The sequence below is a fragment of the Myiozetetes cayanensis genome, unplaced genomic scaffold (genome assembly GCF_022539395.1).
Source record: "Myiozetetes cayanensis isolate MyiCay16 unplaced genomic scaffold, myiCay2020 scf6-25, whole genome shotgun sequence".
Taxonomy (NCBI): Eukaryota; Metazoa; Chordata; class Aves; order Passeriformes; family Tyrannidae; genus Myiozetetes; species Myiozetetes cayanensis.
In genome coordinates this window covers 42,850,372-42,864,758 of record NW_026087853.1, presented here as the reverse complement: position 1 = coordinate 42,864,758, position 14,387 = coordinate 42,850,372, and the positions used below count along the sequence as shown (strand labels likewise).

Below are 14,387 nucleotides of genomic sequence, written 5' to 3'. Positions count from 1 at the left end.
TTGCTATCTGTAACACGTGACTCTCCTAGCAGCTGATGAAGGTCACATTTTAGAGAAATATCTGTTGCTTTAAAACTGGATTGAGTCAGAGTTCCCGTGTTCCCATTCTGCAGCAAAGCTTTCGTAGGGCTGTCTGCAAGTAACTCGATCTACCTCTGTCTTTTGTTTCCTGTTTGGTGAAAGGGTTGGTAGTACATCCTTGCTTTATAAGAACATTGAGGATAAATTTATTGTATGACAAAGGAAATCCTATAAACAAACAACTTACTAGGTAACAGAATCTGATACTTGTTCCTGGATTGTTGCTCTGATTTAATAGAAGTATGGCATTTATTTAAAGGAGTTGTTAAAAATAATGGAGACTTGCTGCGTTTTTTAGGGAGGGTTGTTTCTTGTTTATGGGTTTTTTTGCTTTTTGAAACTCTAGAAATTTCCAAAATTACATAGCTTGGTCTAAATTTTTTCTTTAAAGGAGCGTGGAGGTCATGGCTAAAGCTTTTCAGGCAAGATAACAACATCAGTAAATCTGACAAGGAAGTGTTACAGTGCTTGAGATGAAACCAGTTATATTTTCTCTCAGGAACACCATGATGCTTAGTAGGGAGAGGACAGTTCTGTACTTGGGGCAGGTAGCTGTGGGACATGGTGTTGGTTCTTATCTAGAAACTTGCCCAAGTCATGAAGAAGTCACACACAAGTGTTCACAGGAGGATTTTCCATTTTGAATAAGTGTTGCTTCCATGTGGAAGTGAAGCAGGTTGGTTGAGAGGTTGTAAGTATGAGGTTAGACTAGAAGGTAGTGCAGAGCAACAGCGAGAGATGCCATGAGATTGGCATATTTTTGATGTTGCTGCCAAAATGTACTGCCTGGTTGCTTAGATTCTGAGAGGGCAAAAGCCTTGGTAATTTCTAATTCTCTTGTCAAGCTTGGAAAAGCTCTGTTTTATGTCAGAGATTTATTCTTAGGACATTTCAGTTTTGTAGTATCTGAAAACTTGTGAATTCTAATAAAAGTTATGACTGTTATCAGGAAAGTCTTTCAGTCGTACCACACTGACCTGAAAGCTGGTTTTTGGGGAGACTGTAGAGAAGAGAGTTATATTCTGCTGTTGAAGCTCTTAGAGGCTTTATAATTAACTTGATACATGGTATATTGACTGAACCTTTACTTAGCAAAGAATAACCAGGTATCTCATCTCTGTCATATCTTGTCATATTTCACCCCGTAGTTGTTTGAGTGTAGTGATTTTTGTTTGGTCATTACTTACCAGGTACACATCAATGATACAAAGACCAATCTGATTGTGTTCCATTATTGGTGTAAGGGGAAAACACCATAATCAACAAAAAAGCCCTTTCTGATTGAGCACAGATCTGTGGAACTTAGTTATCAGTGATGGCTGTAAAGCAGCAGTAGCCTGGGAGTGGTTATTGATACATAGTGCTGTACCCTGTTCAGTGTTTCATGGCAGGACTATCCAAGGACAAACTGTTGCCATTGCTGACTTAAATTTAGGGTCTAGGGCATGAGGCAGAGTTGGGTATAGCATTTTTCCAGGAGCTGCTGGGAGCAGTGAAGGCCCTGCCTGACTGGGCTGGAGCTGAGCTTGTTCCAGTGTGCTGTAGGTTGTAACAGGGTGGAGGGCAAACCGGTTGCTTCTCCTGTGATGCAGGGAATGAAACTGAGGTTTGAATGAAGCTGCTAAAAGACTTGAATTGCCAGCTGCATGCCTGGGCATGCTTTTTGGTGGCTGTCACTCTCTTTCTTTAAACAGGAGACTTAGGAGTGACTCTGGGTGTGTGGCCACTGGCTTGGATTGCCCACCTGCCTCAGAAGACCTTATTTCCACCTTTTTGGGTTTTTTTCCAAGCTACCTTGTCTTTTAACAGCTCAGGGCAGATTTCCACTAAGGCATCTGCACTGTGCTGGCAGATTCTTGAAACATCCCCAGAAGAATCAGCCATTTGCAAGAAATAACATTTGGGAGGAAATTCATTGTTTGGGGCAGACATAGGCTTAAAGAAACTACCACCCTGAAGCATTTCTATTGTGTCTTTTGAAATAGTGATGTTAAACTTAGCAGTTTTGCCTGTGTCAGGGATGGAGCATTTTGAAATGCTGTGGGGAAGGAAGGGAATAATTTGGCTGATTCAAGAGTTTCTGGAAAGCCTCATGCTCTAATCATGCTATAAAGCTTGTTATTTTGGCAGGTAAGTTCTCCAAAGATGCCCGTACAAAGCAAATTCCTCCCTGGGAGTTCAGGAATAAGCTAGGAAGGGGTCTTCCCTAAACTGCTGATCCTGCCAGTTGTGATCTACTCTGTGCCCTGTGCGGGACTGAAGAGTGGGGCGCTCCCCATGCTGTGTCTGTAGTGTTTTTCCTTGTCCTTGGTGTTCAGGCCTTCCTGGGGAAAGGGAGGAGTTGGACTTCAAGAGCAGCAGAAGCAAGCTGGTGTAGGGTGGGCAGTGGAGGGAACCGACTGCAGCTCTCCCACTCCCCCAGGGTTTCAAAAGTAATGTGGTTATCCTCAAAATAGATAAATGATAAGTAAATGGTTAAGCTTTGTGTCAGCTTAATTTGTTCTTTCTGGATTTTAATGATGAAGGTAGGTAGGCAGGCGGGGGGTGGAGGGGGGACATATTTTTGTGACAATTCCATCCTTACCTGGGAAAGCTTTGTATTTCTGATCCTTTACTTGGTCAAGTATATGTTGCCTGGGACAAGTCTGGAATATGACAGGAAGATGAGGGGAAAGATATTTTTTCTCCCATTCTCTGCCTTATCTTGCAGCTTCCCCCCAGCTTAGCAACAGGTCATGCCATTTTGGTGCTTATTAAAACTACTGAGTGTCATTATGTTCCTTCATTGAAATTTGTGTTTCTGTGATATCTGCATTCCAGAAACAATGCACTAAGTGAGAAAAACGGTAGATTAAAATGACTGACTAGAGCTGTGTTTAACCTTGAAGGCAAATCTCTACATTTTTCGCTTTCACTGTTGATCTCCAGTATCCTGCTACTGACCCCCACTACTTGGCCTACTGCCTTACTAGCCTGTGGACAGATAGATGCCAGGAGACTATATTAACACTAAGAAGCTCAATTCTAACTTTGATCAGCAGCACTATGTTTAAAACTTAATTGAAAACCTAGTAAGAATTACGCAGTGCATAGCCCTTGGGTAGCAACAACAAAGTATTCTGCCAGCTAAGTACTAATGTAACAAAAGCGAGGGACTATAGAGCTGAGTTCGTGTAGCCTCATCTGTTTTATTTCTGTTTAGACTGACCATGTGTAAAAGAGATTTTTTTTTTTTTTTTAAAAACAAATTTTGCTTTGACCTGAGTATATGTATAGAAGGCTGCATGAGGTTCCTAGAACGAAAATAGTAGGAGGGAAATCTGCAGAATGGACTGTGAGAATGAAGAACAGGTAAAATGATAATTTAGGAAAAAGAAAGTGCTGCCAAAGTACCATGCTCAGGCTGCTGATAGGATAATGACACAATAACCAGGGTCAAGATCCATGTTTCATCTCCATTCAACCGCTGAAACAGCTTGCTCAGTGACTGCTTTTGTTGCCTTTGTTAAAATCCTCTGTAGACTTACCTCTCTTTCATTTGTCGCAGACAGCCAACTGTTGCCTGGGAATAACTTCACAAATGAATGCAACATTCCTGGAAACTTCATGTGCAGTAATGGACGCTGTATCCCAGGGGCCTGGCAGTGTGATGGGCTGCCAGACTGCTTTGATGACAGTGATGAGAAGGAATGCCGTAAGTGACCATTGCTGTGACCTTAACATACTTTATATCACAAGGCTTGGCTGAGTAGTGTTACTGGGGTGTTCTGTAGTGTGTGTTAGGGAAGTAACAAAGCTGATGCCAGTTTAATTTAGATCTTGTTAGGAAAAAAAAAAAGCACAGGCTTTATTATTTCAGGTCTTTAAGATTCTTCAGTATCCAATGTAGTTTCTTGATGTGTATGCTTTACAGAGGTTTTCATTACACTTAGACTGAATTTATAGGAAGCTTACCTTTCCCAGGACACTTCCAAAACATCATTAGCTTTCCTTATGGAGCAGGAGGAAAAAGGAACAGTTTCTTTCAAATTACCTGAATAGAAATACCATGTGTTGTTAAATATTCTTGCTTTTTTATCTTGATTGCCTCTACATTAACCCCAGTTATCCATACCTTTTAAGTAAGGAGGCTTTAATAACTGTGTTGTGGAAATCTCCATATATAGTTCTGCTTTAAGGCAGGGAGCTTTGCTCACTTTCTAAAGCATCTGTGTGAAATACCTAATGTTTTGCAGTTCTTATAAGGCATCAGGCTCATGCTGCAATATTGAAGACAGGTTAATTTAAGTTTTTTCTTTACTTAAATGTTAACATCTTAGGAAAGGATGGGTTTGTTATTAGGATTGATCTTTGTCATGCATATCTGTTTTAACCCTAGCAGAATTGATATCGGTGGGAGCTTTGGCAAGAATAAAAATATCCAAAGTTCAACCTGTATTTTTAAGTGAGGTGTTCCTGATGACAACAGCTGTGTGACTCAGGTTCCTTATTACTTGGCTCCTGAATAGACTGCTGGCATGACTTTGGGTCTGCTGTTTCTACTTCTTAAAACGAGCTGAAATGATGGCACTTCTTGGTATTTATAGGATGCAAACCAGGAGTTTTTCTGTCTCTAAGAGTGTTGTCATCATCTGCCTTGCATAAATTTTGTTTCACCTGATACAATTAGATGATTTTTGTTGAGATTTTCAATAACCCTAATGAAGATTTCCTTAATGAAGGCTGTACTGGTATTTATCCAAGAATCAGTAACAGCAAAATATGATTTGTGACTCTGTTCAAAAATTTCCTTACTAAAATCAGTTGAATTACAGACAGTAATAAACATAGTAACTGACAATAAAATATAAATAGCTGTAAAATGACAGTTCATAAGAGCTGTTTTTGTCACAACAGACTGAAATAAACCTCACTGATCTAGGCTATGCTGCAACTATGAATTTTAAGTTTCTGCAGAATTGTCCTTTGTTGAGTTTTATATTTAAATACTTTTAGCCAGCTTGACTGGCTAACATTTTCTGTATGAGCATCCTTTTGATCCTACACAAGTTGATGGAGACAATTAGACTGTTCTTTCTTCTTGCTATACATCTATCTGCTATCTGATCACCCTAACAAATGGAAAATAAGCATAGAAAAGAGACTTGCAAGGAGAGCAGTGCTATCCTATGCTGGCCTACTGTTGACAGGTCAGATAAGCCAAAACAGAATGTAGATAGTGCTCATTTGAATCTCCAAATCTGTAGTGTTACCAACCAGTCTTTTCCATAATGAAGTAATCAAAAGTTGGATGGGCTTATACAGCTTAATCTGGTGTTAGATTTGTTCCTAGCTAGAGGAAAGGCCTGGAGAAAAGGCATTGAAAAGCAGCCATATGGGTATAAAACTTTTCTTTTTTGATCATTTTAGGCTAGGCTTTGTTACCTTCTCTCTGTCAGAACAGGGCTCTACTTTCTAAAACTTACCTTGCAGCAAAATTAGTCCTTTGTTTTCTGCTCTGATTTTGCTGTGCAGTAGCTGAGCTGTTGATAGTGGAGACAAAGCCATAGGAGTTGCATTAGCAGCACGAGATGGCTGAGTTCCCAGTGTGTTACTACTCTCAGCTGTACTCTTAAGCTCGCTTTGCCTGTGATTCCTCATCGAGTAACTATTTCACACTGAAAGGTGTTAGACTTGCTAAGAAGTGTTTGTGTGTGAATAGGAGCTTGGTTACAGGATTCATTTGGTACTGTAGCCTGGTATTGTTGTACAGACAAGTATGCTGTATTTTGGCATGCTGACTGAGGAAGTTTCATGCACACATGTGTGTAGTTATGTGGAAAGTCTTTCTCTTCTGGTTTGTCTTATAGTTAAATGTGGATGTAATCAATATTTTATCAATTCCATTACTGAAGGATCTCATCCTGTCTGTCCCCCTTCAAACAGGAGAACTTGGAACTTCTGGTCTGGTTCTTATTTTTTGTGGCCCGTGAGTGGAAAAGTGATAGTCTGGGTGTGAGAAGGAAAAAAGATGCAAAACAGAATTACCTGCAAGTTGTCCATTCATGTCTTACCTCTTCCCTCTCTTCCTTTTGTCCATCTTTCGTCTCCTGCTTTGCAGGACCTTCGTTGTTAACCATGTCCCTTTGCTTGTAGGCTTTCTCTCCATCTCCCACAATTGCTAGAATCCATACTGTTTGTCATCTTCCATGCTTCCTCTGTACCCCGGCCTCTCATCAGTTTAACACTTCCCACACTGGCTGACTTTGTGCTGTTATTGCATAGAACATTTCCTTCTGTTATGGTGATGTGATGACTGAAAAATTTTACCTGGTTTTATCTGGGGAGGAGGGTTAAGGGAAAGGCATGGGAGGGAGGGAAGGAATAAGCTGAGACAGTGGCTCCACATTGTTGTAAATAAGAACTACTTCTCCTTGAAGCAGAATCCCTCTTTTGTTTTTCCTCCAAGCCACTTACTGAGCTTGAAAAAGAATTAATGGTCCATAACAATGTGAATGTTTTGTAAGTACTTCCAGTTCTCTAAAGTTTGAGTAATCTGCCATCATCAATGTATCTGCCAAAGGAGAACCCTTTTGTAGTTCATTCCCCTGTCTCTTCTGGTTCTCATCTGTTGGTTTGCTCATCAGCCTGTGTAGTCCAGTATCTGTCATGCATGTTTCTTTCAAGTGTTACTACTGCTATTGCTTTTTAGCTGTGTAGATGATTTATAATGGTAACTGAGGCTCTTCTTGACAAATGCAGAATCCTTACCAACAGGACTTTTCATGAGGAGCTTATAGGTATTGATTGCATGTATTCTAAGTCCTGCACTGGTTGCATACCACCAGGCACTATATATACCTGGGGTTAGTGCTTGCCCTGGTGAGGTTGGGAGCTTCATGCTGTCAGCCACTCAGTTCTTAGTGTTATTTGATCTGGAAGAGCCAAAATGTCACAAAATACAGAACCTGAATGGAAAGAGCCTAGAAATGGGTGCTTGCACGTTTCAAAACATTTTGAGGTAAATGCATTAGCTTCAGTGCTGACCTTTGTACCTACCTGCTGACCTATTCCTTTGGGGCCAAGACCTGCATCTTGCTGTTGGAAGGATCTTGTGATTTAAGAGTGCACTAATGTTCTTAGTTAAGCTTATAATTTACTCTGTCATCTCTGTTTCCTCTTTCCTTTGCTCTTTGTACATCTTTGTATTAGATTATGACAGAGAGAACATTGTGAACACAGAATGGCTGTTGTCAGTAATGAGCAGCAGCTAGTGGGGAGATGGCATGTGCTGCCTTTGTCAGCTAACGAGCAGCAGATGGAGGGGATTCAGAGCATGGCACATCATCCGCACTAAGTGCCTGGCATGACAGCAGCCAAAATTAGAGACATACCAAATACCCAGGAGTCTGGATTTTCCTTCACTGCTCTTCTGAGAGCCATCTCTTACATGCCAGATTTGTACGTTCAGCTATGAGCACATAGTGGCACACAGTGAATACAGTGACTAGCTGTGTTAATGGAAGGGCTAAAGAGCGTAGGCTGTGGCTAGAAAAAATTGTTAATGCAAGGATAGCCTTGGGGCAGTGTGTTCTCATGTTAGAAACTTCTCTTTCCCATGTGTTTCTGTTTCCAGTTGTCATTGTTGCTCATTCAGCACAAACATAAAGGTAAACCAGGTTTTTGAGTCAATGCTAAAAGATACCTGAGCAAGAGGGCATCATCCATGCTTGTAGGAATGTGCTGCCAACATACTTTTGCACTGGCTAGCAAGAGCCAGTCTGTAGGAACATACTGGAACTGGGGTAATAAAAAGCTCATTTCATCACCAGCAATCCATCGTCATCAGACCTTGCTCCGATTGTCCTTCAGACAGAGTCTTTATGTGCAAGTCTCCTCCATGGGGGAGAATGTCTTCTTTAAATGAAGTGCTGCATGAAAACAGTCCATTTTAATAAGGATTCCCCAGGCAGGTATTGAAGCCGCCTGCCAAGCAGGCTTCCACTAAAGGTCAGCTTTGTCTCTTTTCCTGAGACACGTGTGCTTGCAGGGAACTCAGTGCAATCAGAGCTGAAGGTTTTATGATGCCTACATTGTACACACGTATGATGCTGGGTTGCACTCAGCATGGTGTGGTGAGCCAAGCTTGTCTGCAGTCTCACACCAACACACTCTCATGGTCCTGAGCCCTGTGACTTATATTTGGGCAATATGAGAAACCAATTTAATCCAGGTGTCTAGCAGATCTGGTAAGACCATTTCTGTTTCTGTATCAGAGAACTGAAGCCCCTGAAACACTGTCCTGGTGACAAATACCCTAGGAACACTTACATCTGGTAGGCTGCACGTGGTAGTGCAAGGATGAAGGTGCATGGTGGGAATGCTTTCTGATCGGTGTTGTTGCAGTTGTAACCGTGCTGGTTTTGCAAGCATTTTTAACTGTCTTTGCCAGGTTAGTAGAATAATACTTGAGACGGTGTTGCAGTTACTTGTTCATTGCTGATATGTTGGCATATTAATCTTTGATTTCATCTTCTCTTACGTGTCTCTTAACTTTGTTCTTGGTTTTACACTGTGGAGTTTGAGCTGTATGTATATATTATCATATAATATATATATGTATATGTATATTGTTATATATAATAAACATGATCTGGTTTTTTGGATTCCATTCCATGCCTTACCTTTTCTACGTTGGGTATGTTTGCCTCTCCATTTAATCCATCTAAATGCACACAGTATTTTGTATAAATGCTTTATAGTCTCAGAAGTCTTTGTAAATCTTCTGGTGTCGTCAGGATGTGAAGTGGCAGGATGGGAGACATGGCACAACTAAGTTTCCCTCATTCAAGGTGTTTTTATCTGCACACTTTCTCTAACTCTTTGCTGACCCTACACTGGTGGGGAGTTAGGCTGGATTAGCAGTATATTGTAGTTTGAAATTACAGCCCACAGTAACCATTTTTACATCTCTCCAAGGTTTGCTGTACCTTATTTTCCTTATTTTTTCCGTCTCCAGTATAAAAATTTCCTACCAGACAAATGTTTACTGCTCCCTCTGGTGTTCACTTGCAACAGGTATCACAGCTTGACACGTTCAGGAATGGAGAGTCCGCAGGAAAGGGTTCATAATGATCAGTTATACACAGACGTGGATGAAATATAAAGAGTCTTTTCACAGGAACGCTAAATGAAACCCACGCTGTGCAATTAGTAGCCTGGGTTTCCTAGATTATGTGAAGAATATTTTCCCGTGCTTTAAAACCTTTAATTTGGGAAACTGAAACTCTTGGAGAACAAAGGCAGATTAGCTAGGTTTTCTTCTTTAGGTGCATTTTGACTGACAGTGGCATCCAGTTTTTACAAAAGAGGTAGTTTTTAAGAACTATACGTGTTAAAAGCTTCACAGGATCAGAAGGCTGGAAATTACTTAAAAAAAGAAAAAAATCCCACTGAAATCGAAGTTATATCTGGGGAAGTTGGTCTGTCATTGGAGAAGCTCCTGAGTGCAAGAACTACACTACCTGGCGTGGGCTGCAGTAGGAAGGTGGATTGAGTGGGTTGAGTGGGGCTGCACCAGCTTCAAAGCCATGTCATAAGTCTGGAAGCCTCAGATGAGAACTGTCAGACTACCTTGTCCTGCCCTCTTTGATGCAAGGTAGATTTTAGAAGGCGACCTTTAGATTTGTTGCTGCTTTAAAAAATTAATCATGGGGTTTGCCCTGAATCAAGAGCACACTTTGAGTCTGCTCTACAGGAATCTCACAAGCCGATATTATATTAAAGGCGCATTATGTACCCTTGCTTTTCTCTTTGTAAGTGCCAAAATTATAATGGAGGCAAAGACAAAATTTATTAATAAATGGTCGTTACTAACAACCCAAATCGTTCTGGTGACAGTCTGAATTTTGATATGTGTCTTCATCTTGCGTTACATTTTGCTTTAAGAGCAGTCAAATTCATGACTTCCACACTGCTAAAAATAAGTAACCAGATCTAGAAGCCACTTTAAAAGACAGAGAGAAAAGATCTTGTAGAGGCAATGAGTTCTGCAATCTCTATAAGCTATTTAATGACTGCTTATTATGATAGTACAGTTATTACAGCTGAAGATATTTTGCTTGGGTTTAACCACTCAGCAGGGTCAGTCTAATGAATGGCTTTCATGTACAGGAACAAAGGGCACAGGAACTCTGGCTCTTATCCTTTTAAATACTAGGCTTTCTGTTCAACAAGCAGAGCTCAGTGCAATGAAGAATGAGATACAGTGTTTTGTTAAAAAGAAATGTCTGCTTAATTCAGAAGGGATTGTCTAAGCCATCTGAGATCTAGAAGTACAGCAGTGGGCCAAGATCAGGGCAGGACTAATCCTACCCATCAGTAAAGATTACTGACTTTCAATTGTTTAGTATATCGTGGCCCCAGAAAATTATTCTTAAAGCATCAGTCAAAGCCTGGTGTTGACTAAGGCTAATGCTACAGAAGATGAGGGGCAGGGTGATATTTTCAAGAGATGGTTTCAGATTCCCAGGATTAAGATCCTGCAACAAGTGTAAAGGTGGAGGCATCTCACCTGGTGCAGTCTGTTGCTGCCAGCCAGGTGCACTTTTAGCTTTGAGAAATTTCCATTGCTGGTGTCTGGTAAGTTGTATTCTCTCTTGCTAGCTAAAAGCTGATAGTAGTGCAAACTAAATAGCTGTGAAGTGGTGTTGTATCAAAGCTCACCACATTTTGGAGAAGATAAATAAGCAAGTAAGTGATTTAGCAATCTGACACCTAAAAAAATATTAAAAAAATGGACATCAAAATCACTTTTTCACATTTGAGGATTTTACCTTATGATTATAACACAATTCAAAAGTGTTAGAGCTGAGTCTCTAGTCTTTAGTTCATCAAATCTAAATCTGGTACTTTGGAATTGTAGAGTGGCTGTGATAAGCTTCACAGAACTCACAAGAGGCTTGAGTGGCTGTGAACTTTGGTCATTGTCTGTGTGTAATTTTGGAGATGATGACAAGCCTCTGCTGCTAATGGATGTGTCCAAGGACAGGTGAATGGTTGGTGGAAATAGCTGATCTGGCTGTCAAATACTGACAGATTTGAAGTGCTCTGTGATTCCCTATGAGCATGAAGGAGAGTGATACAGGCATAACAAACAAGATAAAGGCATAGAGGTAAGTGTAAAAGCAGTATGTTAAAATGGTATAAATTACAGCAACTTGAATGCTTCATAACTCCGAGTCCCTTCTAAAATATATGTGAAACAGTGGAAGTGTGAGGCTTGTGGCATTTTCTTGAGATATTATCTGGGAATTTGACTGTCCTTGTAAACAGGACTAACAGCCTACCTTTGTGGTGCCCTGCCTTACACTACCTCTCCATCTAGTGCATTTTAAATGTTTGCAGAGAAAGTACAGGACTGTAAGGAATCACGGAATCTCAGTATGACAGTTGGATGAGATGTAGTGAGCACTGCCAATTTGGACTGCACACCCCGAGTCGTTCAGTTTAAAGCCTGCTCACTGAGTTGTCCAGCCTCTGCCAAAGATTCCCTTGCCTCTCCTAGACAGGTGGATCCCTTACAAGAAACATATAAATAGGGATTTTTTTTTATATTAACCACTTGAGGGGGAGGGGTGTTAATATATGGAAGGAGAAAATCTGACAGCAGGACCAGAACTTAGGAAGAGAGAAGCATTCTACAGAGCTAACATCCTGGAAGGATCATGGCTATGAAAAGCTGCAGTCAAAATAGATTTTGTGTATTAATGTTAATGGAGTAAGCATCGTCGTGTGCTAGGATTCCAGGCTGTCAGGTGTTGTGTAAACAACAATCTTAAACTCTACAAACCCAGTCTTTAGTTGTCTTATTTATAATCCATTAATAATTTGTGTAGAAAGCTAAAGAAATTAACACCTCTTTTCTTCTTTTAACTAAGTAGAATATATATCAGAAAACTAGGAATTTCTCAATAAAAGTAGTTGTATGTTTTGTAGTAGCTGTACATATACAGGAATACCTCTGGACTTCTGATCTTCTGTTCACATCTTAAAATCACTGAGTGCTTGTAAGTCTCCTTTTGTGTTTCTTGCTGCTTCCTGTAATTTCCTCGTTGGCGTGGAATATTTCTTGCAGGTAGGTAACAAACATCAGAATTCTTAAGATAAGCTGAATATTAAACAACATCTGACACGAGCATCTGCATTAATTGGGAAGATGCTGTGAGACACCTGCCTGATCTTTTTGTCACTTACTCAAATGGCTCTCAAACTTGGAATATCAGAGTGGAATTAGCTCTTGTTTTCACTCATGATTAAGCAACCAAATACTTAGTAGTTATAATAAGATTTGTAATTAAGTGACCATGGTGAATGTTTCATTTGAAGCTCAATTACACATGAGTAAGGGCAAGTGTAATAACTGCTTACGTTTGATAGCTTTTTATACAAGGAGATCAAGAGGGTTTGTGGTGCTAATTATTTAATCCTCTTGATGGAGGTCAGTAAATAGCCCAGTTGGAGAGCTTGGAATCAGACAGGTTTAACAGTTGGATGGAATTAGTGGCAGAACTGAAAGAAAAAGACCAGGTAGGTAGTAACCTAGGATGGAGTGAGGGACTGTAGCCCATCAGGAATGCAGATGTCCTCTGAGGAGGGCTGCCTCTGTTACTGAAGTCCCTTAAGGGTGGTGTTCTGTCCTGCCTGTATTCATCCTGAGTAACTGAACAACTCTGAAGTTGTGCTTAATTTGTGTGGTGCAAAAAAAGCTGTTTTCAAATTTGTCCTTTTGTATGATATTATTGTCTGGGTTGTTTAGTGAGCAGTAACTTCTGAAACACTTTTTAGTGAGAAATTGCTTTACTGAATGTCTGAAAAACAAGATTTTTTTGTCTGTGCTCTCTTGTGACATCTCATCTGCTTTGTGATGATTTTGAAGGACTGAAACATAGACTCCTAGACCATGAAAGATTACTTTAAGGCCTTACTTCTGTCAAGCGGTAAAGGCCACTGAGTCGTAGTAATTAACTCCAAAGTGAAGTAATTTGGCTTTGCTATTTTCTTTCGAAGAAAGCAGTTCACTCTTCAAAGCAGTAGAATCTGTTGGCTTTTTTGCTTTAGCACTGTCCTTTCTCTCTTACTGTTAACTGTAGTGTAAATACTACCCACGTAAGTGGGTGATAGTTTTCTATATTGGAGGCAACCTCTGATGTTTCCTGTAGGACTAATTTCACTCCTTTAAAAAAAGTAAAATTGGTCCCTTTAAAATAAATCAAATTATAGGATCATTTTCTCTGAGTTTACATTAGCAGTTTATGATTAGCAACTCTTTCACCTGCCTGGTTAAACAGGAAGTAAAGGAAAGAGTGACCCAAGGGCTTTTTGTAGGTGCAGTGAGTGCCCTGCAGTTGTCTGTGTTTTGTATCAAAACTCATTAAATTAAATAGCTGTTTTGTTTTGAATTAGAGAAGTTCTGGCATAGTAGACTGTGGGGTGGATTTTATACTGGGAATGCTATTCAAGTGCTAAGCTTTTTTCGAGATAGGAAAAAGCAGGCAGAGGAAGTGAAACTTCTTTGTGTCATTCTGCAAGAGAGCCCTGTTCCAGAGCTCTCTGAGCCAACAAGTGGTGCATTTGCCATCTGTGCTGAGGCAGCTGAGGGACTGCAGGTAGCAGTGGTTTCCCCACTGGGAACTGAACTGAAAATACTGTAGAGTCCAAACAGCAATTAACTAACCCAAAATAACTGTAAGCGTTAACAGAGTTAGAGTTTATAGCAGTTCTTGGGGTGAAAGGGATCATATCCTCATGCCATCCTGCTAGTGTTACAGAGCATTGTAAAATCATTCCTTCTTTTGTAAATGAAAGTTAAAACTTTTCACTCTTTCACGTAAAGCCATTACTGAAATGCTGCACCTTGCCACGCATGCATCAGAAGGGTCTGATGCGGCTGTGGAATCTCTCAAACTAAATTACCAACAGCAGAGGACTTTAAGGTGGTTCATTATCAAAGTCAGGAAAATACCTGTGGCTCTGCAATAATGCAGCATCTGCACACAACAGTTTCTGTCAGGAGAAATGCTCTTGTCACGTGCAAGTAATCAAGTTTTGATTACTTGAATAAATCATCATCAGTTGGGTTGAGACGTGTTGCTGTGAAGCAGCATAAAGTTATTTTGCTTGATTGCTACCTGGAGAGGTTCTAAGGCAACAATTTGAGTTTAAAGATGCTGAAGTTCTGTGCAGTTTACTTCTAGCTGTAGGTTGTCAAAAATGTGAGCTCTTGTATCTTATACATCCTGTCTACTCAGTCCAGATTGCAAAATAAT

The 14,387-nt window shown here is 40.3% G+C and overlaps 1 protein-coding gene across 4 annotated transcripts in view; it reads left to right on the top strand.

The window, feature by feature from the left end:
• LDLRAD3 (low density lipoprotein receptor class A domain containing 3) overlaps positions 1–14,387 on the top strand; it is a 104,730-nt gene that overhangs the window by 29,817 nt on the left and 60,526 nt on the right. For 3 of the 4 annotated variants that reach the window (XM_050334948.1, XM_050334947.1, XM_050334949.1), the window contains exon 2: positions 3,629–3,775. In XM_050334948.1, coding sequence (XP_050190905.1) covers positions 3,629–3,775 — 147 coding nt within the window. The remainder of the gene's footprint in view (positions 1–3,628; positions 3,776–14,387) is intronic. The other variant, XM_050334950.1, reaches the window with a different exon arrangement.